This window comes from Trachurus japonicus, chromosome 14, assembly GCF_045865225.1.
Source record: "Trachurus japonicus isolate A0001 chromosome 14, Traja_1.0".
Classification (NCBI taxonomy): Eukaryota; Metazoa; Chordata; class Actinopteri; order Carangiformes; family Carangidae; genus Trachurus; species Trachurus japonicus.
This window is the reverse complement of record NC_140920.1, coordinates 10,558,116-10,584,512: the sequence shown is the minus strand read 5'-3', so window position 1 is coordinate 10,584,512 and position 26,397 is coordinate 10,558,116. Positions and strand designations below refer to the sequence as shown.

The 26,397-nt window shown below is 44.3% G+C and overlaps 2 protein-coding genes across 5 annotated transcripts in view; one reads left to right on the top strand and one right to left on the bottom strand.

Moving 5' to 3' along the window:
* Positions 1-334: 334 nt before the first annotated feature.
* Positions 335-13,427, top strand: trpv1 (transient receptor potential cation channel, subfamily V, member 1). The gene is made up of 16 exons (XM_085797438.1): positions 335-525; positions 3,249-3,479; positions 3,640-3,797; positions 3,886-4,038; positions 4,189-4,326; positions 5,733-6,031; positions 6,697-6,873; positions 6,954-7,109; positions 7,191-7,286; positions 7,384-7,454; positions 9,402-9,567; positions 9,677-9,743; positions 9,883-10,205; positions 10,308-10,429; positions 11,786-11,907; positions 12,034-13,427. Exons 2-16 carry the CDS (start codon positions 3,271-3,273, stop codon positions 12,135-12,137), a joined length of 2,361 nt encoding a protein of 786 aa, XP_085653564.1. The 5' UTR covers positions 335-525; positions 3,249-3,270; the 3' UTR covers positions 12,138-13,427.
* fam222ba (family with sequence similarity 222 member Ba) overlaps positions 13,056-26,397 on the bottom strand; it is a 34,019-nt gene continuing 20,677 nt past the window's right edge. For all 4 annotated transcript variants that reach the window (XM_085797443.1, XM_085797440.1, XM_085797442.1 and 1 more), the window contains exons 2-3: positions 22,511-22,638; positions 13,056-16,858 (exon numbers count right to left, since the gene is read on the bottom strand). In XM_085797443.1, the coding sequence (XP_085653569.1) occupies positions 15,090-16,858; positions 22,511-22,592 (1,851 nt within the window). In that variant the 5' untranslated portion in view covers positions 22,593-22,638 and the 3' untranslated portion in view covers positions 13,056-15,089. The remainder of the gene's footprint in view (positions 16,859-22,510; positions 22,639-26,397) is intronic.

The following is a 26,397-nucleotide window of genomic DNA, read 5'->3' as shown; positions in this document are numbered from 1 at the left end:
ATGTTTAATGTGCAGACATTTTTCACTCTTAAAAAGAGAGTAAAGTATTAATAATTCATTTCACTGATAGTTGACTTAACCAGAGCTGTATTCTTGTAGTGAAGTAGTTTTCAATGGAAAAATAAAGCTTGAATGAAGCACCATCAGCTGCACATTAACCCAACATTAAGTGTTGGCTGGTCTGCCGCCTCTTTTTGGTGACAGTTGTATTATCACTGGCATGTTTTTCCGATTTTAACCAGCTGAACTAACTGAAGCTAATTGATCTGAAACTGTGAAAAAAGGAAGTCGTCTTAAGAAAGGAAACTGCGCTTGTAGGCAGAAGCTCTGCAACCACACACCCAGTCACAGGACCACAGCTGCATAAAACATAGACATTCACTACATGAAACTTGCGAGAAGCCGATGAGACTCACACGTCAGGAAGAACCACAGCAACAATAAGGACTAAAAAAAGGAGACTCAAGAATTATTATACACGCATGACAAACAGACCAGAGTCAGAAAAGCAGCAGTTAGATTGAAGTAAGTGTCAATTTTACATACTTTTCAGAAACACATGAGGATATTTTACTTTTTTTTTTGCAGCCACTGGTTATTCACTGCTTCAATAGATGACTTAGAATATAATTACTGCATTTTCTTGTCTAACTCCCAGATTAAAAGGTTGCAAGATCTTTTTATATGGTGTTAAACGGCCCTTATAGATCCTCTCTGATGAACATATCTAAAGGCACATTTGTGTTCGAGTCACATGATATACTGCAATCTTTGTATGAGCATGGAGGTCAATACAGCATCCTTTTAAGACCACAGGGTAATTTGCTCTGATGGTCTCTAGGGCGGGTCACTCTATCTGCCTCTGGCTCGCTCTCATCTCCGTTACATGTAGTGAGCATCTTAGGACACAGAACAACAGACTTTGTAAGGGAAGTTTTTGGTCTTAGTCTGTTTAATCACCTTAGAAACAAAGGAATGATCATTTAATCAATAAGGGTCAGCTGCTAGTGGTAGCTGATGTCGGCAGTTAGACAATGGTATTTATGTACCTTGAACTGTTTGTTTATCTGTAAGTGTCATGTGTTTAAGGTCTTTGGTGTTTCTTATTCCTCGGCAGAGGGCAATGTTTTTGCCCCTGAAGACTTCACACACCCAGATTTCACACCACTGTGTGTTTTTGTTGTGAAGATCAGATTTTTTTTTTTTTTTAATCAAGAAGGAAGGGAGAACTAGCTCTGGTGAGTCAGATTATGTGTTATAACTTAGAAGGTATCATGTCTTTAAGGAAATGTTCAGCATCTTTATGGGGCAAAATATTCTGTGTCTGAATAAACAACACAACATTTGTGCACTTGCAGTAGGGGTAACTCACCAGAGATAATTCTTCCTTCCTTCTTGATTTAAAAAAAATCTTTGTATGAGCATGGAGGTCAATACAGCATCCTTTTAAGACCACATGGTAATTTGCTCTGATGTTCTCTAGGGCGGGTCACTCTATCTCCCTCTGGCTCGCTCTCATCTCCGTTACATGTTGTGAGCATCTTACTGTAGGACACAGAACAATAGACTTCACACACCCAGATTTCACTCTACTGTGTGTGTTTTTGTCGTGAAGATCAGATTTTTTTAAATTTTTAAATCAAGAAGAAAGGGAGAATTATCTCTGGTGAGTCAGATTATGTGTTATAACTTTGTTAAGAAGGATTCATGTCTTTAAGGAAATGTTCAGCATCTTTAGCATGGGACAAAATATTCTATGTCTGAATAAACATGTGATCATATTTGTGCACTTACAGCTGAGCGATGCAGACATTTACCAAGCTATAGAGTGTGGCTTGTTATGATGCTTTAATGGAGATGCAGAATGATTAGTGGGAAATGCAGAGGGAGCAGATTTCAGTCTCTGTTTTAACAGCCTTCATTAACAATCACAAACAGGAGCTGAGCAAAAGAATCAAGATTTTGTTGAAAACCAGCACTTTCAGTATAGATGAATTAATAACACAGCAGGGCATAAAAGCGTGGTTTTAAAGATGTGCTGCAAACACTATTCACCAACAAAGACGTTTATGTTTATTTGCTCCAGCTTTTTCAGTCACAGTGAATGCTTAATTTGTCATTCAGATATGACATGTTTAGACAACAGTTATGAATATGTTTGTGTTTCGTTTGTAGAAGGAATCCCTTTGTTGCTCACTGTTCTATATATACATTGCTCTCGTGATGGTCATGGAGCCTGACAGTGAGTCATTAATTCCCCATTTTCTTGATGAAAAAGGGAACAAGAAGCCACCAAAGATTTTCCCTTTGTCCTGAGTGTGTCTTCCGTTACGCTAAACTCTACCTATACTTGACTTTGTCTGCTGAGCTCAGCATGGATGTTTTCACATCATTTACTCAGTGATTGTGTTTCTACATAGGCGACTTCACTGTAAAAGATTTGATTATTCTGCAGAGAAGTTAAGTGCTGTGTGTGTGTGTGTGTGTGTGTGTTGGTGTAGAAATCTTCTTCTAAATAAACTCTTTGTTAGTCATTGAGGGTGAGACATCACATGTCTGAAAATATGTCTGTGTGTATAAAGGTCAGTGAGGTGATCTCCTGTGGTAACCATGTCCCAGACACAGCTCATAAAAACACACAGTAACTCATGTTAATGCACTAATAGTAAACATGTTGTCCTGCTTTGTTTACACTTTCCAATGCTTTCGGTTTGTGGCCCATTACAACAAAGCAGTGTGTTGCTGCCTGTGTGTGCGTGTGTGTGACCGCCACACAGTGAGCAGTTCAGCCAGTGTATTTTTCCACTTTTCTTAGATAATCTCAGCCAGAAAAGATTAGTGTTAACTATTATGTGTAGCATCATCTTTACATTCCTGGGATGCACACTAACTAGTCTACAAAAAGTACATTTTCTCTTATTTCTTTATCTGCACAAAGCAGAAAACAGAACAGATACATAATTTACAGTGTAATGGTCTTATCTGAAGTCTCCACCTAATTAATGCTAAAATCTAACAGCATGGGAGAAAAGAAAATATACTGTAGGACCAAAATACTTAATAGAGGTAAATATATTAATGCTTGTAAAGGGCGATTGCTTATCAGAGTTTATACACCATGTGTTGACTTGTGATGAATAGTGATGACACATGTGACAATGAGTGAGATAAATAAACATGGACACATGGGGATAAGTGGTACTATAAGCATCTTTTGTTCTGAACCTTTATATTGTATTTCCACACAGACCACTGCAGAGAAGGGCAACCATGAAGAAGTCAGAGATGTTCGGCTTTACCCTGGAAACAGACGACAGGACGGAGGAAGAGAGAAAGAGGCAAAGCCAACCAAAGACGAGTGGTTTTGCCTCTGCTCTGGGTTTGAGTGATGAGTCTCCCAAGGCTCCGATGGACACGGACTACCAGGAGGAAATGGAGGAGAAAAAGCCTCAAATCAGATTCAATCTCAATTTTGACAAGTGAGCCTCTCCATGCAATGATAATATGGTTTAATACTTATTATATCACAGATGCTGTCTGCTCTCAAGCCCCCCAGTGCTAATGAATGTGGAGCTTGAGCCGGCTTGACCCTTTGACTCACATGCATTATTTGTGACCTGTAAAATGTCCTGTTTGTAGAGGGATTCGTGGTGAAGCAAAGAACAATAGCAAGAGAGACAGCAAGACATTTCACATCGACAGGCTGTTTGAAGCGGTGGCCAGCCGGGACGTCAGACAGCTGGACGGCCTGTATGAATACCTGCGGCAAAACATGAAGAAACTCTCTGACTCCTTATGTGAGTGGTCCTACGGTGCAGCAGCTGCATCACACTGTGAGCTGTTGACCTGTGTGTTAATTCCCTGTGCATTTGCTTACACTTGCAGATCAATCCTACGGTAAAACCGCCCTAATGAAGGCTCTGCTGCACATCAAAGACGACAAGAATGAGACTGTGGAGTTATTAATTGACATTTCAGAGAAGCTGGGCGATCTTAAAGAGTTTTTGAATGCAGCCTACACAGACAGCTACTACAAAGGTAAAGTTTTTTGTGAATCGAGGAGCCTTTATTTGACCCCACAATCTCTTTTCACGAGAAAAAAATCTTTTCAACTTCACTTTTTTTCCAATTACAGAGTATAAAGAAATGCAAGTGCTTCGCTGATATATAAATGTTTGGTTTCGACAGGTCAGACAGCTCTCCACATAGCCATAGAGAGGAGGAGTCTTTCCTACGTGAAACTACTGGTCAGCAAAGGAGCTGATGTCCACGCCAAAGCCTGTGGAAAATTCTTCCAGCCACATGATGGACCATGCTTTTACTTTGGTGAGTCCATATGCTACTGCAGAGAGAAGAAGACACCATCTACTGCACAGTATCACTCACTCATCTTTGCTGCTCTTATTGTTGAGTTGTTTTTCTGCTGTACCTCGGTCATTACTTTATCATTAGATTGGAATCTCATTATTTTTTTCATCAAGTCACTGTGGATTGTTTTTTTCCATTCTTGGCTAATGCTGATTAGTGTATCAAACAATTGACAATACTGCACCACATGCATTACAGCTCATAGTGAGGCACAAACAACACATCAGCTGATCAATACTGGACTTAAAGTGATTTTTTAAAAAGGTCGAGTGATTTAGTGTGACGCCTTCATAAAGTTAGGTGAAGCACAAAAGACATTTTAAAGGATTCATATTATGCCCCCTTTCCACAAATTAAAATAGTTCCCAGGTGTCTTAAAGACATGTCTGTGACATGCTTTGGTCAAAATACCCCAAGGATCAAACATCACAGCTCTCTTTTCATACTCTCTAAACAGCCCTGTTCAGAACGGCTGGTTTCAGAGCCTGTCGCTTTAAATCCAAATGAACCACTGCTCATCAGGCCACCCCCCCTCAACTGGTCCCAGGTATGGGTGGGATTATGCAAATTCAAAACCTAGTTACATCACTGGAAGACAACTGAGGGAACAGCTTGAAAAACCAAGTGGATTTGAAAGTAACCACATTTTTTAGTCAATTCCCACATTTTGGGGGCCGGAAGGCAAGACAAACACCCAAATATATGTTAAAGTGTCTTCAAAAAGTGATATTTCCATAATATGTCCCAGTTAAAGGACGAGAGAAGCAGAAATAGCCTTGTTTCTATGGTTTAAGTTTTAACCACAGGATCCTACATTTCCCATGATGCAACTCAAATCCATCTTTTATTAGATCCTTGTGCTCTTTTAAGCTGAGCCAATTATTCATCTCAGATGTAGCTGCATACAGGGTGTTTAGAGCAGAATGCATTTCAGCATTGCTCCCTTGTAATACACCATGTTGTTGGGAGTAATAGTAGAGAAAGTGTGCTGGTGTGTCCTTGTATAGTGTCCTATTCCAAGATCGCAAGACAAGACGACAGGTTTCAATCTGATGACCTCTAAAGGGTAGTATTGATCAAAGGCAGTCCATTTAAAGATAACTGGTGAAGCTGGTTCTTGGGAAAGACCCTTGGTAGGGCAGGACTCTCTACAAAACAATGTCCAACATTTCTCAAAAATTCAGTAGCTAGATGTTTATCTATAGAGAATACCAGGTCTGCACTCAGAGGTCATGCTTGTACTTTGATGAGCCGTGTATAGATGCTATAAACATGTTTTCACTAGTTATTCAGAAGAGAAGCTTATGTTATCTATATCTATAAATAAAGCCACTGACAGGAGACCCTCTCTGCTTCGCCCTCAGGGGAGCTGCCTCTGTCTCTGGCCGCCTGTACCAACCAGGCTGATGTGGTGGACTTCCTGCTGGACAACGAGTTCCAGAGAGCAAACGCCAAGCTGGCCGACTCTCAGGGCAACACGGTGCTGCACGCCCTGGTGGTGGTGGCCGACAACACAGAGGACAACACAGCATTCATCGCCAGCATGTACGACCGCATCCTCAAGACCACCGCGCTACTGCATCCGAAGCTGAAGCTGGAGGACATCGAGAACAACAAGGGACTAACACCTCTCAAAATGGCTGCCAAGACAGGCAAGATAGCGGTCAGTACAGACATGGCTGGATGCAAATGTAAAAGGGCCCAGGGCCAAGAAAATAACTGGGGCCTCAAAGCTCCTCTGAGCTGTTCATTTCAATTTATTGTGCATAGACGCATAGTATTTTAGAAAGACTCAAACTTTTGAATATAAGACATTTTTGGCTTTTAGGGAAGGCAGGGCAATTTTAGTTGTATAGCCCATTTTTACTAACAGTTTGTCTCAAAGGGCTTTACAGCATCATAACAACATCCTCTGCCCTTAGACTCTCACATCGACTGAGGAAAAACTCTCAAGAAAACCATTAACATTAAGAAACCAACATGGTCTGACCCTGAACATAACTGCATCATCTGACCTGCTAGTATTTAGTATTTTTATTTAGTAGTTTATTTAACAGGGACAGTGCACATCAATAAACATTGTTGTAGCTGTGTCAGAGTTAGCCAACAAGGCTATTTTTTAACTGTAGTCCCTGGACAGATGTTACAATGTCATCCTAAAACAGAATATAAGAGGAAGGAAGCACATGCAAACAATAAAATGAGATAAGAATGTTAATAAAACATAGATAAGGACAAAGTACAGTAGACAACAAATATTATTAAGTGCTAAACAGTCATGCAGAGCAAGAACACAGACATTAACAGTTTCTTTTCATCTGTCTGCAGCTCTTTTCACACATCCTGCAACGGGAATTTCATGAGATTCACACCAAACATTTGTCCCGAAAATTCACTGAATGGGTCTACGGGCCCGTCCACTCCTCCCTGTACGATCTGGCCTCTGTGGATTCGTCTGAGGAGCACTCCGTCGTGGAGATACTGGTCTACGGCAGTGGCATCCCTGTGAGTATACCGGCCACTAAAAGCCCAGTCCGAGCAGCTGCTGCTGTTGTTCTGTCCTAAAACATCTGGTTTCCCTGTAGAACCGACACGCGATGCTTGAGACGGAGCCTCTGAGCCGACTGCTGGAGGAGAAGTGGAAGAAGTTTGCATCTCGAATGTTCTGCTTCAACTTCGCGATGTACCTCGTGTACTTGATCATTTTCACTCTGGTGGCCTACAATAAGAAGTACGGAAAGGTGAGCTGGATGCTACCGACTGCGTGACTGATCGTTGCAGACCTGTGGTGATGTTGCTGATGTTCGTTCTGTGCCCCACAGCCGCCGTTTCCCCTCGAACACACCGTCAAGGGTTACATGTATTTTTCCGGCCAGGTAGTGACACTACTGTCAAACTGCTACTTCTTCGTCATAGGGGTACGTGGCTGTTCTTGTTCTTGTTGTTATTACCTCCTTGTAGGAATTGCACTGCTCTTGTGTGACTAATCAAAAACGTTCCTATCTAAATTCCCAGATAATTGACATGAGGAGGAAACGTCCAAAACTGGCGACATTACTGATTGACGGATACTATGAGATTCTCTTGTAAGTAAGCTTTTTGAAATGTAGTAAAAATTAAAGGTGGAAACAAACACATTTTGTTTTCATAATATGTGAGGCCCATGTTACATTCATACAATGTTTAAAACTGCGCAAAGTGTGTGTAGATACAAAAGCTTTCACGGCACTCCCAGGTGGAAACTGTTAACTCTGATATGGTGCACTGACACACTACCATGGAGTAGCTATATGTCTACAAATACATCACTGCTGCCAGTTTAGAAATTAAACTGCTAGAGGTCAGCAAAGTCAAGGCTTTTAGACGCTGTTCAGCTTCGCTCTGAAAATTGTTGGCTGGCATTTCAGGAGTAACTGTCTTTATGTGTTCTTCACTCACTTGGAAGTGAGTCCAAGATAGAAACCCGGATAGGAAAAAATACTCAATCAGAATTTGATACATTCATAGATGCAATTGGCGTGTCTTTGGCTGAAATACGCACGATAAACTATTATTATAATAATATTATATCTATTTTAGCTATATTTTTTATGAGCACTATGCTTTATAGACATGGTGTGTACGCCTCAATTAGTCTACATCTGATCCTGTATTGACACATTACAGACTCAGCAGAAACATGTCTTTCATTTCATTTCGTTCATTTATGTTCTTCATAATGAATTAACAGTGATCCGTAACAACACATTATTGTTGTTTATTGCATTGCTTAGCTATTTGGTTTATTAATGGGTTTCTCGAAAGACGCTATAAATTGAAGTCATTATTAGCAACATATCAACATTTTCCTGTGTGCTAGCTACTACACATGAACACGTTACCTCAGACGTGGGCTGAAATATCCAGACTTCTCTCCCTCGATCCCTTTTCTTCCTCTTCTGACGACTCGTGCACATCTGATTCAAATGTTAGTCTACATCTAAAAATATGAATATAAAGTTTGTTACAATTTAAGAAGACAGACAACCGGGGCGTCGCGTGGCGTAGTGGTTAGAGCGGGCGCCCCATGTATACAGGCACAGTCCTCGCTGCGGTCAGCCCCGGTTCGAGTCCCGCGTCGGGCGCCATTTGCTGCATGTCATCCCCCCTCTCTCTGCCTCCCCATTTCCTGTCTGTCTCAACTGTACTATCTATAAAGGCATAAAAGCCCAAAAAATATACTTTAAAAAAAAAAAAAAAAAAAAAAGAAGACAGACAATCGTTGAAGTGACGCTAATTATCGGTTAAACAAACACCTGTGAAGCGGAGTGATACAGTCTCGGAGCTTTTAGCATTGGAACACCTCTGTCCAATCAAATCACTCGGCTGGAACTATCTGTTGGAACAGCCTGACTACAGGTGGTCTCACTTTAATTATCGACCTCTATAACAGTGGGGGTACATTTGTGTCTTTATTATTCAATCCAAAAAAAAGTTAATTTAAACAAAAAATATATTTTCAATCAAAAAAAAAGTTTGAATGCAAAAAAACTATTTGAGACCCAAATAATTGCATTTACTTTGATTGAAAAAGGTTGTTTTTTTTTGGATTGCAGTGAATTATTATTTGTTTGAAAATATATTTTTTTGTTTAAATCAGCTTTTTTTTTTTGATTGAATAATAAAGACACAAATGTAGGCTATGTGTATGTGTAAATGTCCAGATTATAACCACGGCAGACATTTTCTATTGTCATGAAAGGAAAATAAAATATTTCTGTTATTGCTTTAACAGTGGTCCAGTTCAATTCATACTGACTGTATACCTACTTTTCCTACTGTGATGTGTCAAAAATGTCTGCCCTGAAAAAGGCTCTGAAAGCTGCAGCAGTGATGACCAAATACCTACTGGGATTTATCAGTATAGGCTACAGCACAGATAATCTCTTTACAATGTATTCTGTTGCCTGATGTTGTATAGCACAGATGTGCATCGTTATAATTTACAGTCATACAGATGTGCAGGATCACAGTGGCCTCTCTGCTGTTTGTAGTTTTGTGCAGGGCTTCCTCTTCCTGGTCACAACTGGGCTCTATCTGTGCGGGATAAAAGAGTACCTCAGCCTTCTGGTGATGTGTCTGGCTCTGAGCTGGGTGAACCTGCTCTACTTCTCCCGGGGTGACAAACATATGGGCGTCTACAGTGTCATGATCCAGCAGGTAAGCTAGTCCTCACACAGGCTGCACTGCACCATGTATCACACATCACACAGACAGTGAACCCTCTCATCCCTGAAGCCTTTGGTCTCTTGTTTTTCTTTTTTTGTAGATGATCCTCAGTGACATCCTGCGCTTTCTTTTTGTCTATGTTGTCTTCCTCTTTGGATTTTCAGCAGGTATTTATTTTAATTTGTCCTCTGTAATTGAAGAGTTACACAAAGCATATTATCAATTGCTTTATTTTCATTGATTTGAAACATAGCACTGTTACTTTTACAATAAAAATGCGTAATAACACTGTATCTGCTTTCACAGCGGTGGTCAGCCTGCTCATAAAGCCTCAGTCAAATAGCACCTCAACAGGTCCAAAGGGCCGTCTCTATATTGAGGATAACAACAGCTGCATAAAACCCGACTTCAAAAGCATCCCCTACACAACGCTGCAGCTCTTCAAGTTCACCATCGGCATGGGTGACATGGAGTTTGCTCAGGACCACGACAACATAGAGGTCTTCTACATACTCCTCATCGGCTACATCATACTCACCTACATCCTGCTGCTCAACATGCTCATCGCCCTCATGAACCGCACCGTGGAGAAGGTCACCATGGAGAGCGCCAGCATCTGGAAGCTGCAGGTGAGGCCGTCCAGAAGGTCGAAACGAGCAAGTAACACACGAGTCTCCAATCCAGGCAGCTGTGGTTTGATGAAGTGGTGTGTGTGGTTGTTTTTGTTTCAGAGGGCTGTTACCATCCTGGAAATGGAGAAGAGGCTGCCCAGGTGTCTGAGGAACAGGTATCGCTGTGGGGTGGAGAAAAAACTGGGCACTGCTCTTGGAGACGACCGTCGCTGGTGCTTCAGGTTTGTTGCTCTTTCAGCTTTAAATGATCACACAAACAGTGACTGGTATGTTTTGAAAGGTCTTGGATAAGATTTTACTCAGGGATGTATGGTAAATATCCCCACTGAAGGCCTGGCCGGCTGCTGTGTGGTAATGAGTATCATTTTAATGATTCTTGGTCATCGTTACTAGTGCATGAACTGCACTTTGACCATGTCAGGGCCCAGGGTGGGACAGGGGTGTAGGTCTGCCTCAACAATTGCTGGATGGTTTCCCACGACCTTTGCTTTAGCACCACCATGATGTTGACCTTTGATTTTATGTTTCAGCAATGGCTTTTCAGATTTTCCATTAAATCTAGCACAGGCAGCTTTAGTGATCCCACTTTTCATCCAGTCAGGTTTTATTTGGTATTCAAGTTTGGTTTCTGGCCAAATACCTGCAAAAACCACTGACATTTCCAAGAATCTCAGCTTGCACCTGATTTTAGCAGGTGCTAATTAGCAAAACGTGGGCATGCTAACAAGCTAAATTAAGACACTGAACATTATACTGGCTAAATAAAAGCAAGTTAGTGTTGTCATTGTGGGCATGTTAACATGAGGATATGACCATTTTGTTTAAAGCACCACTGTACCTAAAGTGGCCATCATGGATGAGGACTCATCTCCTTGTTACTGAGATCCAGTCTGGGAAGGACTTTGTGTCAAAATCTGATCTCCTTGATTTAATTTGATATGAAGTTAGCAAAGAAACAGACTCCGGGGAAGAGTCATATCTCAGAATATCATTACTAATTGGTTTCTGGGACTGTGGGCAAATTATAGTGGAACAGGTGAGGTACACAAAGGCCACAGAGAGAGGACAAGGATGCATCAAGGCCACCCATGATCCCCAGGAAGCATACCGCTGTGTTTATGTTGACTGAACACATTTCCAACTGTTAGATTTACTATTATTAGTGTCAAAGAGGTTTATCCAGTGACGACCTACACTGTTTTTTATGCCCCACTGAGTAATGGTCCTGTATGATGATGATGATGCATGTGTCTGTAAATGTGAGTTTTTGTTTAGGAAGGTTGCTGTGAACGGTATAGCGCTATACATAATTATACTGTATATATATAGGGGTAAAAAAAATCTTACATTAAACTGTTCAACACTCCAGGACCAAGGACAAAAAATATCAGCAAGTAATAATAACCAAACAGAAAGAAAAGTTTAGGCTTGAAGATTTAACAAAAGATGCAGCTGTGTGAGCAGGATCGATTGAAGTGCAGTGTTCTGTTCCTCACTAATTTGCCTCCTCTGACAGCTGATTGATGTGTCACACAGCAGACAGTAATTGGAGCATGTGTCTCTTCTTGTCGTCTCAGAGTGGAGGAAGTCAACTGGAACAAATGGAACATCAACCTGGGCAAAATCAATGAGGATCCCGGCTGCTGGGATGGTGTACAACAGCCTCGCTCAGCCTCCCCGACAGACAGACCGTACAGAGGTGCACAAACATGGACACAGGCTCAAAAGTTGATGCATTAGAGAGAAAAAAATGGCTTTTTATGGCATTTTATCTGTGACTGGAGAAGCAAACCACCTCTGCTAACAGTTTCTCTTTCTTCCACAGGGAGGAGCTGGAGAGGCTTCTTCACCGAGGGCAGTCGGCGGCAGCGGCGGCAGCAGACACATCGGTCCACAGAGATGATGCCTCTGAGTCCCACACAGGTCTAAAGAGACAAAAGACAGCTTCACTCGAGCTGCTCGGCCTGACTGACCTGAGCAACGGGGCATTCAAACCTAAAGACATGATTCAGCTTCAGTTCCCAAAGATTTTTTTTTTTTTTCTGACACAAATGGAAGAACTGCCTCTCTGGCTGCTGCTCCAGTTGTCAGCCTGGTTTTTGTAAATGTTTATCTTTAAAGGGTTGGTATTTCACTGACAAGAAGAGTGATGAGGGAGCTGTAGGTGTTTATCTGACTAACATGGTGCTTTTTCTTTGTTTTGTTTTTTTAAAGTGGGACTCATCAATGCTGGAAGCTGCAACACATGCTGTTTAAATACCAAGGAAACCATGTGATTGAAATTCATTAACCGGTTTCATCCAGAGGTTTCTGCTCATGCTATCTGCACCTGATGAGGATGTACATAATCTCCTCCTGCACAAAAGGCCGTAACCTGCCGTCACCTATGGCATCGCTCAAAATTCTCCGTGGAGTAATACTGATCACGGAGGTGCTGATCCTGCCCTCCCGCTGCGTGCCCTTTATACGAGTCCCATTTTCATCACAGCCAGACAAGCTAAATCTACTGCAGCCACATAGTCCTGCGGATTTCACAGCTTGCTTCGTCTACTCTTATCCCTGTTTCTATTTGGCAGAGGTAGGCTCGGATAAACGGCATGACAGCACAGCAATTGGTGCAATCACCACCTTCAGCACTAGCTGTCGCAGTTACAAATTATTTGTGGTCTGGACAGGCCTTTTGCACTGTTCAGCCACACTGGTGAGGCTGGTTATGTCAGAAATAAGTGTGTAGATAGTAACGTACGTGCATGATACTCATGCATGAGGGGAATAGTGCAAGTAAAGTCCCCCAACATGTAAAAAATAATCATTATCAGATCATCCAAACTACAGTTAAGACTCGTGTCAAAGCATAAATTAGAACTTTATTTTATTATTACAATATTACAAAAAGAGTAGCACAACTCTCACGCTCTTGCCTCTTATCTGTCGTACAGAATGACACAAAAGAAAGGCTTATGGACCTTCTTCCATTTCACAGCAATAGTACAAGAAACAAAGGAGAAAATAAAATTTAAATAACAAGCAAATCAAGTATTATAAATAGTCACAACTGCAAACTGAAGCTTTGAAACTTGGAAAAAAAAAGTTACAGCTCTGTAACTACACATTGCTAAAATATATAATTACAAAATATTACTCCTTTTCTTGCTTTCCATAATAAAGAATCTCTAAGGAATCGCCTGTCTATTCAACAAAACTTCATAAAATTAAAAAGACCACAAAAGAAAAATGCTGTTTCTGTGTATCCTTACCGTCTTCTTTCTCCTTATTGTTTGGGGTTTTCATTAAAACCATGCTCAAAGGAAAGTCCAAGGACCAAACACTTAAGGCTTTTTAAGGGCTGTTAGGGAGTGAACAAAACATGGGCGCCATTGTGTTTATACACACATACACACACACGCACGCTCTCTCTTTCTCTCTCAAACACACACATACACACTCACCCTGAACTCTACCCACATCAGCAGGCGACATTCGCACACACAATCATTAAATTTTTAAAGTTACAGTAGTCTAGTAGGTAAGCCAGTGTACAATAAAATAAACAATGCATTTGCTGTTTCACTTTAAACTCAAAAGTCAGTTTTGTTTACCTGATCTTGCAAGTGATCAATTTGGTCTTTTCATCCAGACTTCACATCAGAATCAGTAGCAACTACACACAACTTAATTCACTTAAGTTTCCTGCTGTCAGGATCAAAACTCTGGTCGGATTCTACACGACATTAGTAACATAACACTATTATTTCTCCTTCTCCAGAGTTTTGTCCTCGTAACTAAACCATCTCCTTCGATACCTGCAAAAACAAAAGAGTCTCAACATTCAAGTAATACATTTGTCATGGTTACAGAAATGATCTGAAAAGGAAACAAAGACGAAATGGCACATCTTCACAACCGTGTGTCCTTTGTTAACCTGACTTTGGCCATTTTAAGGTATGAGAGTTACGGCATTGATGACCTCTTCTGCATGTTTTGCGATCTTGTTGCCAATCCTTTCTGGCACTGATAAAAGTCTTTTTTTTTTTTAAACACCTGAATTCGTTGCAGCATTGTAAGCAGAGCAGAGCAGAGCATCATCTTGTTTCGACATATTTGCTCCCTGCTGGGTCTTTACTATGTACAAACAGCTTGATTACACGTTTCCTTTACTGACAGAGAGGAATCAATCTTGAACAGTCCTGTTACACAAATAATTACATTTAAAAAGAATAAAACCTTGGTGCACATGTGCTTAACACAAGCTCTGCTTTGTAGTCTCCAGTGTCTGGTAGCTTTGCATTGAAACAAGATCACGACTCTCTGTTAAGTCCGCTAATGGTTGCATTTGATCTTGAAGATATTATGAGATCTGAGCATTAACACCAAAATAAATATTAGTCACTTGTCTCATAAAACAAAACCTGACAAGATCATGTAAGGAAAAAATAGATCCACCTGTTGAATTTTTCCAGCGAGTATTCATCTGTGTTTCTCCTTTCTTACATGCATAAGAAAACTTCACCGATAGGTCTGAAGTTGAAATATCACAGGATCTGTTCAGATCCAGGCACACAGATAGACGGGTGTGATAGAGGAAGAAGCAGGGAATGACACACAGTACAGACATGTACACACACGCACATGAAAGAAAAAGTTCCCTAAAGTGCCAGGTACCAGCACTCATAAACAAAAATAAAAAGTAGCAATTGATCACTTGCAAGATTTATTAGAAAAAGAACAAAAAATACTGTTCTTTATTAAATATATTAATTTACCCTCTTTAACATTAGCGGTCATTTGCTTTAAGTTATCAATTTAGTTTTATTCATGTGTTTCCTTTCTTAAGACTAAACAAAGGGGTTTGATAACTGTTGTTGTAGACAAGGCAATAGCTTATCTGTACCCTGGGTGCTGGATGAGAGCGGTTCTTCCATCCCCAACCTCTGGCCCTACCCTGCTCAGAGTGGGCCTTTGCATCTTGCCCATCAACCCTAGATTCTGATCGCGGAAGTAGGGCGTCTGGAAGTCCCCACCCAAGTAATCTGCCGTTTGCATCAGAGTAGTCTGGGAGGAGGAGGAGGTGGCGGAGGAGCTCGCTCCTAGCCTGTAATGGGGAGCCCCAGGGGGCCCACAGTCTAGCGCGGTGCAGCCCCCTTGGCCGCCACCGTGGAATGGCATGGCTACGTCCTGAGACCCGGAGCTGTCACTGTTGGGTGTGGGGAGGATGCTGCTGTTCCAAATGTGGGACTGGAAGTAGTGACCATTAGTGTAGTGGGCCATGGGGCCGGGCATGCCGTTGTTGTTGTTGACGGGGGGAGAGGGGGTGGGCCTCTCTATGGGAGGTTTCAGTGTGTAAGGCTGACCCACACACACCTCTGCAGGGTAGCCCATGCCTTTAAAATGGAAGGTGGGGTCCCTGGAAGGCTGCTTGCAGAGGTGGGTCCCACCGTTTTGGATGTGGGGTACATGGGCCAACTGGTGCTGATTCCAAGAGCGCATCTTCTGCTGCTGCTGCTGCTGTGTGTTGTGTTGTATCTGTTGTTGTTGTTGTTGTTGTTGTTGTTGATGTTGTTGCTGCTGTTGGTGCAGATGCTGCTGCAAGTGGTGCTGCTGCTGCTTGAGATCAGTGTGGCCTGAAGGCAAGTGGTTCATAGCAGCCACGCTGTGCGGAGGGTGAGCTCCCACCAGGGCCGTGGCTTTCTCATGAGCGCCGATGATGCAGTTGTGCGGGGGGAAGCCGGGGGTGCCGGGGTTGCTGTGCATGGAGACCCTGGAGCAGGCGCTGATAAGCAGATTGCGGCTGATGGGGCTGGGGTTGGCGATCTGGCCCTCGCACATGGAGGTGGCTCCCGCGCCTTGGGCTCGGGCTTGGCAGAACTGGTTGATCTGATGCACGATGGTGCTCAAGTCGGCCTGGTGGCCCTGGTGCAGCCCAGCGGCCATTGAGAGTGGAATGGTTGAGGTAGAAACGGTAACATTAGGTGGTGCGTCGCCATCTGGCAGCTTCCTGCCCCCCTGCAGGCCAGGCGGCGGCTGCTGCTGCTGCTGCTGCTGCTGCTGAAGGTGCTGCTGCTGAAGCATGACAGTCGGGGGCCCCTGTGGTTGGCCGAGGGCTGGGTGCTGAGACAGAGTCTGAAGTCTGGGTGGGCCCTGAGGGTGCTGGGCCATGGGGGGAGGGTGTCTGAGGCTCTGGGTGTGACCCTGGTGCTGAGGGAGGGGCATCTGTAGAGTCTGAGGTGGGTCCTGCGGTTGGAGGGGTAAGCTTTGCTGCGACCGGGCGAGGTTCGACAGAGTTGGGTGGTGGTTTAAAGTGCTGGTCGAAGCCACTTGGTAGGGTCCGTTGTGGGGGTTCATGATGACTTCAGGGTGCAAGCGAGCCCGGCTGCCGTCGAAATCCTTTAGGATGCCTTTGACCGTGGGCACCTTGACGACAGCAAGGAGGCCGGTCTTGGCGCTGGCCTGAGACGACGGGTACGGGCTGTAGCGTTGGCCTGACGTATCCAGCCCGTTGACGGTGCGGCGCACGTGGTTTCTCTGGGGGACCTTGACGCTGTTGGGGAAAATCTTGATGGTGAGGGGGTTGTTGGCAACCTTCTTAGCATATGCATCCAATTCTGCAGGGGTTGGAAACGGAGCGGATCTCATCCTTTGTGTGGTGTCCCCTGGGGGGTGGAGGGAAAGGAAAGGACAGGTCAGAGGTAGCAGAAGGAAAGAGGAGCCAGAATTGGTGAAATGAAGAGAAGAGGAGGAAGAGGCACAAAGAGTAAGATAACAATCCAGGTAGGAGTATATATGCCGCAAAAAAAGCACATCGGTTGTAATCTGAGCAGCTGAGAGGAACCTGATTTGGACAGCGCTCTCATATTCCATACCTCACTGTTTTTCACCCAAAACACTCACAGCTCCCCCTCCTCTCATGAGAGATGGATTTCATTCGATCTCATTCTCGGCTGAACTACTCGGGCCAACACCATCCCCAGTCTGAAATCCAATTTTGCGGTAACGTCTGTGACTTTGAGGTCAGGAGCTTTTAGTGGCCTTAATTGACGTAGCATCCGGGCAAACAATAAGTATGCAGCTGAGAGGGGGGCTGCGCTGCTTGCTACTGACTCACAAAATAAACAAAGAGTGAGCGAGGCAGCGGCGGTCCCCTGTGGCTGCTTTGGGGGAGAGGGAAAGAAAGAGATAGACGCAGAGAGCACAGCTCCATGACAGCAGACAAGTAATCAGACACAGCAGCAGCGTCTCTGATCTGCGGGAACACCTCCCAGGCCTCAGCTCGCAGACATTTGTTATACCTGCTAAGCACCGTGGTTAAATTTAACAATGTCAAAGTGACAATGTGAACATGATTATGTGTTTGTGCATGTGTGAGGGTTGCGTTTCATTCATGGTGCCTGTTTAAAACGCAGGTGCTGGCTAATGTGTCAGTTATTATCTTGTACATACTGTACTGTACCACTTCCAGTCTGGGGTGGATGTGACTGTGGCTGTGCTCGCTTCCACTCACTTGACTAACACAATACAAGTCGGCGATAATCGTTTTCAGAGAATGACGGAGCTCATCTCCCCCCCCCACCTCCATCTCTCTGTGCTGATCACCTCGGCTCAGGGAGTCTGACCCACTTACAACCCGACTTTCACACTGATGGACACGATCGCTGGTCACAGAGCCACGTTTAACTGACTTTCTCAATAGTCGTGTGGAGGGGGCATCTTCAGCGCAGGTAAAATAGATGTCATCACTGCAGCTTTCTACTTTCTACTACTCTCTATTGTTGAGTGAGCAGTAACTTGAAATGTCTGAATTGTTGGCAGAGGTCTGCGGTTTCATGCGGCTGTAGCTGTTATGCTCAGTCTCACAGAAGGCAGACTGGGCTTGAGGGATGAAGGATGGAGCTGAACTGTGAGCGCTGACACTGCGGCACCAAGAGTTGTGCCAACTGGCTAATTAATTCCTGCTTTATTTGTGAACAGGAAACAATGGGCAGCGATGTGCAGGGCTGGTATGGGGCGGCACACAGGGGGCTGCTGTGACTAAGTGTTCAGCCTGCTGATGGCAGCCTCATTAATGCAGGGGTCTGGGCCAAGGAGCTGGAGCTCGACACCCGACATCACTGAGGCCTAATGTCTGTCGCTGAATAAATGCCAGGGTAAGCAAACACAGACAAATGAACACCAGCACACAGGCACACAGACGTGCTGAGGATGGACTTCACCTGTCAAACACAGGTGGTGATTAATGACCTTGTTGGAAATGATGCTCCACATACTGACATAGATGGAATAAACACAAAGGCACCGATCCCACCCAGGTTACAGTAGATCGTGTTTACTTTATAGAGTATATATACAGAGCTAAAACTACACAAAACCGCACTTTGATAAGCAATAGCAATGCAACGTGCTTGCCATCAATATTCAAGATATATTTAGAGCTTGTAAGATTCTGGCACCGACTCTGCAACTGTTGTCAAAACCTTATGTCAGTGAAGCTGTAGAAAAGGTTCTGAGTAGGTGGGAGGAGAGTATCATCAGCTGTGGCAATGAATAAAACATCTTTTATCATTTCATTGGAATGAGATCTATTGGATGAGGCCGGGATTGTGGACAGGCATGAATGAATGTTAAAGAGGAACACAATAACTATATTTTTTTTGGCTTGTCCTGTGTCAGACGAGCTGTTTGGGGACATCAGGGCACGTACTGAGAGAACATGGGAGCTGTATTTTGAGGCAAATTAATATAAGCATGCAAAACTGATTGAATCATTCAAAAACTATTTTCAACAGCTGTCTGTATAATTGAAAAGACAAATAGAAATTTGTCCTCCAATAAAGTGAACAAGCTTTTTTTTAAGTCGAATATCTGCAAACTCTGGATAAGATGACAGCAACATGTACATTTAGTATGATTTACATGCAATCAATGATAAATTAATATGTGTGTTTAGTATTAAACACCTATTTTAAAAGACAGAGAAGAGAGAAAAATGGCCTGCACTTGTATAAAGGAAAACCGCAGTGAGCAAGTAACTGGGAACAGTAATTTTTTTAGCCACTGGCACTTGTGTAATGAGTTTTATACTTAAGTTTGAGACTCAGGCAAATAGCAAAGAAAGTAATGTCTATGTCTGGAAACTGACCAATCCATTAAATTGGAAAAGGGATTATACATTGTTAACAAAGCTTAGCGGGCATCTTAGGGGAAAAAAGCAAACCAGGAAAGAAAAAAAAAGTGTTGTAAAAAGTGTAATGAAATTGGTAAATTGTGGTTTAGCATTGTTTCTCATAACCGTGGATAAAACCGACCTCTTGCTGTTTACATCTGTTTAAGGGTCCTGGCAGGTGTTGATTACGTGTTCTCGTGAGCAAGTGTAGCTTATTAGCATTTCAACCTTAACCTGAAACCTGGATTAGTTGAAGAGCTTAAAGCATCAAGGGAGGGTTAATGAGGAAATGAGTAAAGTTTGTAGGCGGCCGCTGGTGGCTACGAGCGTATCATCTCTCAGATCTCCAGCTAAGCACGTTCCCAGGGAGGGAAACGGGGGAGAGAGGCCAGTCTGGCCATGTGTTAATTACCCCGCTGCTAGCTAGCTAGCTCCAACACAAGTGCACAGTCAGCAGGCACTAATTAGGGTTTCTTTTATTCAAACTACTGTTTTCATTGAACAAGGTTTAAGCAGCAGGGGGCAGGGGCTCATGCTGCTGTAAACTGCAATTTTCACACAAGAGCAGGAAATTAGGTCTGAAGCCCCGGCATCAAATTAAAACACGTGAACGTGGTCGACTCTCACATGAAGAGAAAAACCTCCTCCATATTTCTGCAGACTTTTGAACAGAGCATCCCATGCTGATAGATCAACAACGCAAGACCTTTGAAAGTTGAAAAATATTATGATGAGGAGGAAGAAGAAGAGATGCTTGCATTTGATCTCAGCTGGGACCGAGATGTGAGAATCAGCCAAGTGGTCCAGCTGTACTCACTGTTTGTTCTGCCTGTTAGAAATGAGGACCAAGGGCCACTTCCTGGCACCCGAGTCATCCTGCCAGGAGGAGGACGAGCCGTTTTTTTTTCTCGGTGACCCACGGTGTCTCGGTGTACCTGATCTACTCGTCTGACAGCCTTTACATTTCACAGCCGTCGTCTGTTCACAGTCACTCCCTGATGATAAATAGAGCAGCTGCTCTGGCCTTGCCTCTCTGACAGCAACCTGCAAGCTCGTAACTTTAAATGACTCCGCTCTGCACAGATTCACCCGCAGGAGAGACGGTGATCTGGAGCTCTTCTTTGAAAAAAAAAGAGGGAGTGAAGGGAGGGGGATGAATGCACAGAGCAACTGAATGGATAGCGGGGGTCAAGGATAAGTGACTGGGAACACAAATCAGAGCTAATTATGTAAACTCTCCATCTCTGCAGCATTTTTTTTTTTTGCAGGGAGGGGGGCGACGACTAGGGAGCGTAGAGTACTGAGGATTTCAAGTGACAACTAGTCTATGAATTTCACCTAACAGCAGTCAAGCATATCTCTTCTGGAGTTAAACTGTCAAATTATCCTCCGTTCTGGGTAAATGACGGGGCTCTGGAGAGACAATGAGTGCTGTGGACAGCCAGGAGCAAGACGGCAGTGTTACTTCAGGGCTGAGGCCTGGTTCTGGCTGTGTGGCAGCGCACAGGGAACCAATGCTTCAAAATATGACAGCTGCACAACCTGCAGACATGCAGAAGGTGATCTACAGGGGGCTGGAAAGAGTATGTACAGGTTTTTTTCTTCTTCTTTTTTGTTTGCTTTTTCCTGAGGTACTTTGATAAAAAATGATTTAGTCTAAATGAAATAGAGCTCTGTGGCTTTTGATGTAACATCATGTCTGTTAATAGTACTTTGAAGAGCAGATGAAAAGGGAAAGCGTTATGAAAAGAATGACGAGGAGGAAAAAAAAAACCTGATTGAAATTACACTTCTAGGAACTGCCGTGCAGCATGAAGCGTGCTCCATCACCAAAATGGATTACAGTGTTGGGCCGAAAAAGCAAATTGAACTCCAGTTGCGCCGTGTGCTCTGATGTGTCTTAGTGTGTCACATAAAGGAAGAGCAGAGAAACAGTCTAGCTGATGGCTGCACCATGTCACAAGCCTGCCTGAGTGAGGCAACAGACGCTGGCACTTAACAGACTCCCTCACGCTCACTGATCTCCTGGGGGTTGGCTGATTACTGTGATTCTGAAATTACAGTCTTGATGAGCTGGAGCATTTTACAAAAAAAAAAAAATGCTGCAGAAATGGGTCAGGCTCAGGCTGAGTTTCTACTCAGAGAGAAACTGGCAGGAGGGAAAGGAGACCTGGACTTTTCATGATCGAACAAACAAAGCTGACCAACTGGATGGGCCATAGTCGCTGTCTGGGAAGTGGCTGATTCCTTTGGATACGTCTCAACAGCCTGCCAGCGAGTGATGCAAGAATAGCACATATTCCTACTGTAATACAATGTACAAACACATTCATGTACATTTAAAAATGAATAAATAGTCATTTGCACTTTTAAAAAACTGTGACATAGTCAGGTAAGTGAACTAGTCACAGCTCTGGCCGCTGATGGCCGACTTCTACATTCGTGCCTCTGCCCCTTACAGAGTCCAAGTTTGTCAGCGCCGGGTTGAGTTGTAAGATTTAAAACACAGTGAATTAAACTGGGCCGGCTCAGACTAGTCTGCTGTTAAACCAGGGCAGCAGATTGCATCTTAAATTCATTCACATTACAGGATCACCAGGGCAAAACCACTCAGACGCAATCTGTCTGTGAGTCTGACAGCAACCGTCTCCTCCTGATGGTGAACAACAGTAACCGGGATGATCAGATGTAACACATGATGGTGTTGTAGTAAGCACACACACGCAGACACACACACACACACAGGACCAGACTCTTGAGGGCAGACAGATCTTCAGGGGTGATAAGGGAGGGAGAGAGGGGGGAGGGAGGAAAGCTAGTTCACTGCTCATCGGCAAATTAATGGTGCAGTTCATCCTAATTTCCCTTGAAGACAGATCTGTGGTCCTGGTGCACAAAAAATATTCTGTCTCCCTCTCTCTCTTTCTCTCTCCCTCCGTCTCTCTCTCTCTCTCTTTCTGGTTTTAACACAGAGATGAAGAAGAGAACCAGGCCAGGGCTGGCATGGCGATCTGATGTGGGGTGGGCAGCAGGATCGTAACAGCTTGGTTTATTGTGTGGGATGGTTGGTGGTAGTTAAGAGTGCGTGTGTGTGTGTGTGTGTATGTGTGTGTGTGTGTGTGTGTGTCGGAAGATCAGTACTTACATTTCTGAAGTCCAGTGTTCATCTGCGTGTGGGGGAGAAGCTGGAGGGGGAGGTCACCTGGCCCCGGCAGACAGGCCAGCATTTCACACAGACACTAATGCAACATGGGACACACACTTCACCTCACACTGCAGAGAGAGAGAGAGAGAAGGAGAGGGAGAGAGGGGGAGAGAGAGAGAGGGCGGTGGTCAGCAGTCAGACATCACTGCGAGGCAGCACATGGTGCGTGGCGATACAGCGGCCGGGTCCGGACTAATAGAAGTCTGTGGCCGATCCCCCCGGAGGCCGAGGGCTGAGGGAGACGTAGTTACCTTTCAATTAGAAACTGATTCACACCTGGAGCATCAGGTAAGGTGACATTTGATGCCAATAACAACTTCAATTAAACATCAAACAGCTGAAGTAAAACGGGCAGACTGGGCCCGAGGGGCTCGCAGCTTTAAATCGACTCAGTCCCTCCTCCTCCTCCTCCTCCTCCTCCTCCTCGCCCCTGCATGTTACTCAACTAGTTGGACCTGTGCTACCTGTGCTCTACCTCCCCCGTCTCCACCAGACCATGGCGGAGGAAATTAATGACTCCTGTACACTCGAAAAAGAACACACTCAAGATGCCCGGAGCTGACAAGTTAGTGAGTCTCTGATCGATACTGCAGTCCTCGCGGCGGCCTTTATTTTGGGGACATTAAACAATGGCGCTATCTCGGGATGCGGTGGAAAAGAAATGAATGAACAGGGGGGCTTCGGCTCCAATAAATGCCTGCCACTTTGTGCAATAACCTGATGTAATAGAGAGGGAGAAAACGTTAGCCATGCTCCACTTGGCTTACTGCTGTATTCAAAACACCACAGATGCTTGCTTAATCAGCACTGAAGAACAGTCAGGGAGCAAATTAAGTCTACAGAGTCCGTGCCCTCCCCTCTTTACTGCGTGGCATCAAGAAGAGGGCGGCGAGTGTGTGTGCAGACAAACAGCATCTATGAGAGAGGCAATTACCCACAAAACAACCTTGGCATGCCTGTCTGCCGCAGGGTGATGGCTTAAAAGTGTCTTCCCCCCCTGCAGGGAGAAGAGACAAGTGCAGGAAAGAGTGACAAAGCGGGAGAGAAAGGTGGAAAGAGAGAAAGACGGGTGGCAGGCAGGTTCGGGGGGGTGCCTGAACTTGCTTTAAAAAGCAGGAGCTCAAAAAGGTCAGGATGACAGCTCATTTAAATCCTCCCAGTGAGGGGAGAAAAAAAACAAGCCTTAATGAAGCTGCCAGTTCCACACACAAGATACCTGAGAGCGTTGCACCTTGGGATGGATGCTGCAGGGGCAGGGCAGCAGGGGGAGGAAGGAAGGGGGGAGAAAAAAGGTAGAAGGGGGGAGACTGGTGGAGCGACAGTCTTGAAACACATCTGAGGATTTTGGGGGGGTGTTTCTTTCCGTTGATGCTGCGTCACGCTTTCTCCCACTCCTCTCATCCTCCTCCTCCTCCTCCTCCTCCTCCTCTTCTTCCCCCCTCTGATTCCTGATTTACAGCCTGGACCGCCATATGGCAGCAATCCCTGCCCTCGATTCAGCGTGTCACCATGCATTAACTTTAATTGGCCTGATATGTTATTCTTTTCCCTCGGCCTTGGAAGGATTTTAGGTACATAGCGCCTTGATGTCAGCAGCAGGCAAAGATTTCCAGCCCTCTCTCATTTATCAGAGTGCCAAGATTTCACACAAAGATAACAGCAATCTCTTTGACAACAGGCAGGTTTTTTTTTTGGGGTGGAGGGAAAGTAAATATCAAATACAACAACAGTGTCTTCGCTCGGGGGGGTTTCAAAAGCAAAAGGCGGTGGCAGGAGGATGAAATGATGTGGGAAAAACCCCCTGAAAAACACCAGCATTAACTGTCAGTTCATTTGTTAGAGGAACACACACATACACACAATACAGGCAACAAAAAAAAACAGCCAACCAGCCCAGCCCCTTCCTGCCTCCCCCACAGCGCCCCTGAATGTCAGAAAACTGTGCAGTGGGGAGTGTAGCGGCAAAGGTCAGCCTATGGTAATGCCCCAGCTGACACTCTGCTTTACAGCGGAGAGCAGGAGGAGATGAAGCCCGACAGACACAAGCCTGACGTCTACTGACTCGCTTATCAGCGCCACTGCCACAGCGACTTCAAATATACATCACACGCCAAACACTGTCGCTTTCTACAAAGGCAAAACACCCCCACACAGACACACACAGACACACACACACACAGCCCCCCTCCCTCCCTTCCCCAACACATTACACTATTTGTATCAGGAGCAGGATGACTACACCTGACAGAGTTTAAAGGTATAATATGTAGGAATTACCCCCATCTAGTGGTGCGGTTGCATATCGGAACGTATTCTTGACGTTGCATTCACGTGAAATCGGGCAGACGTCAGACAGACAGATGCTGCATGTAACAGGATAAACAAGCGAAAACAATACAGTTGACCCACGTTTTTCGGTCTTTCTCTTGTTGAGTAAAATGACATCCGGTTGGTTTGCCTACGGCTGTCTGCCTGAATGCACCTGAATGCAACACCAGTGCCTCCGTCCTTCCTCACACTACACAGTGGTGACAGTTTTAACAGCCACTACCTGGAAAACTTTCTCCCCGAGCCGACAGCTCCGGTGACTTTCCGTGGTTACCTACGGTCACGCTGCCACTGAACGTAAAAAATGGCGATGCAACATGGCCGCCTTGGTTCGGTGCGTCGCCCACTTATGTATTTGTAACGACTTGTAACAACTCATTCTAAGGTACGAGAAAGCTTTCATTTGTATGCGGGTGTGATTCAACTTCAGTGAAATACGTATTTATGAAAGCAATATTTGATTTTTGCTAATAAAAAGCCAAATAAGTTACACACTGGGGCTTTAAGTCCAGACAGATACTGAGCTCCTGGTTTCTACTGAGTCCTAATTACCACCTTTTAGCCTGTTTCCGGATGTAGGTTGCTGCTGGACCCTCCCATCCATGCATCTATGCAGCCATGCATCCATCCGGGGAAGTAGGTGTCCGGCGTCTACCTTTAGTGGCTTATAGCAGCCTTTGTGACAGAGACACAGCCCCTCCTGTCCAGAGTGGAAACAAAGTTGTGTCTGTGAAGGCCGAGCCAGCTGGGCGCGCTTGTGAAGCAGGGATTGGCTCGGTGGAGTTTAGCCAGGCGTCTCACACTATCAGCCCCATGCAGACAGACACCACGGGGTTCTCAGAGTATTAGGGGGGCCCCCGTGACTCGGCAAGTCTCCACCAGCTACTTATAGAACCGTAATAAAAGTGTGCGAATAACTGTGTGGCTTTCATTATAGACAAATAAAGGCGAGCAGACAAAGCAGGACTTGAGCAAGTGATGCACATGGCTTGTGTCATGTGTCAAATTGCTCCCATAAAAGCTGACCTATATTTTCTTTTCATTCCTCAGTAGGAGAGGAGAAGAAGAAAGCTGTCTGCAAGTTTAAAAAAAATAAATAATAAAATTGCAAAGAAGAGAAGAAGAACAGGATAGACAGAAGCCATTTAGGAAATTAGACCAGCTGACTGCATTTATGTGCCGAATGCTTTGATCAATATCCACTCCATCAGCCATGATCCACATTTGTTAGAAATTTCTGAGGAGCATCCGGCTAACAGCATAGGAAACCATCTATTAAAATATCCAGCAGCAGTATACCGCACAAGGAGAAAAGCGAGCATTGTGCACTAAAAATAAGCTCATTAGAAGGAGTCGTGTACAACAATATTAGTGGAGAAAAACTATAAAGAAGAAAAAAACAAGGTGAGAAAGTATGTTTGCTTGTTGGTTGAATATTAGCAGCTTTTCTATACCAATTAAAAGAAAAACCAATTAGGAGAACCAAGTCACCATGTTGT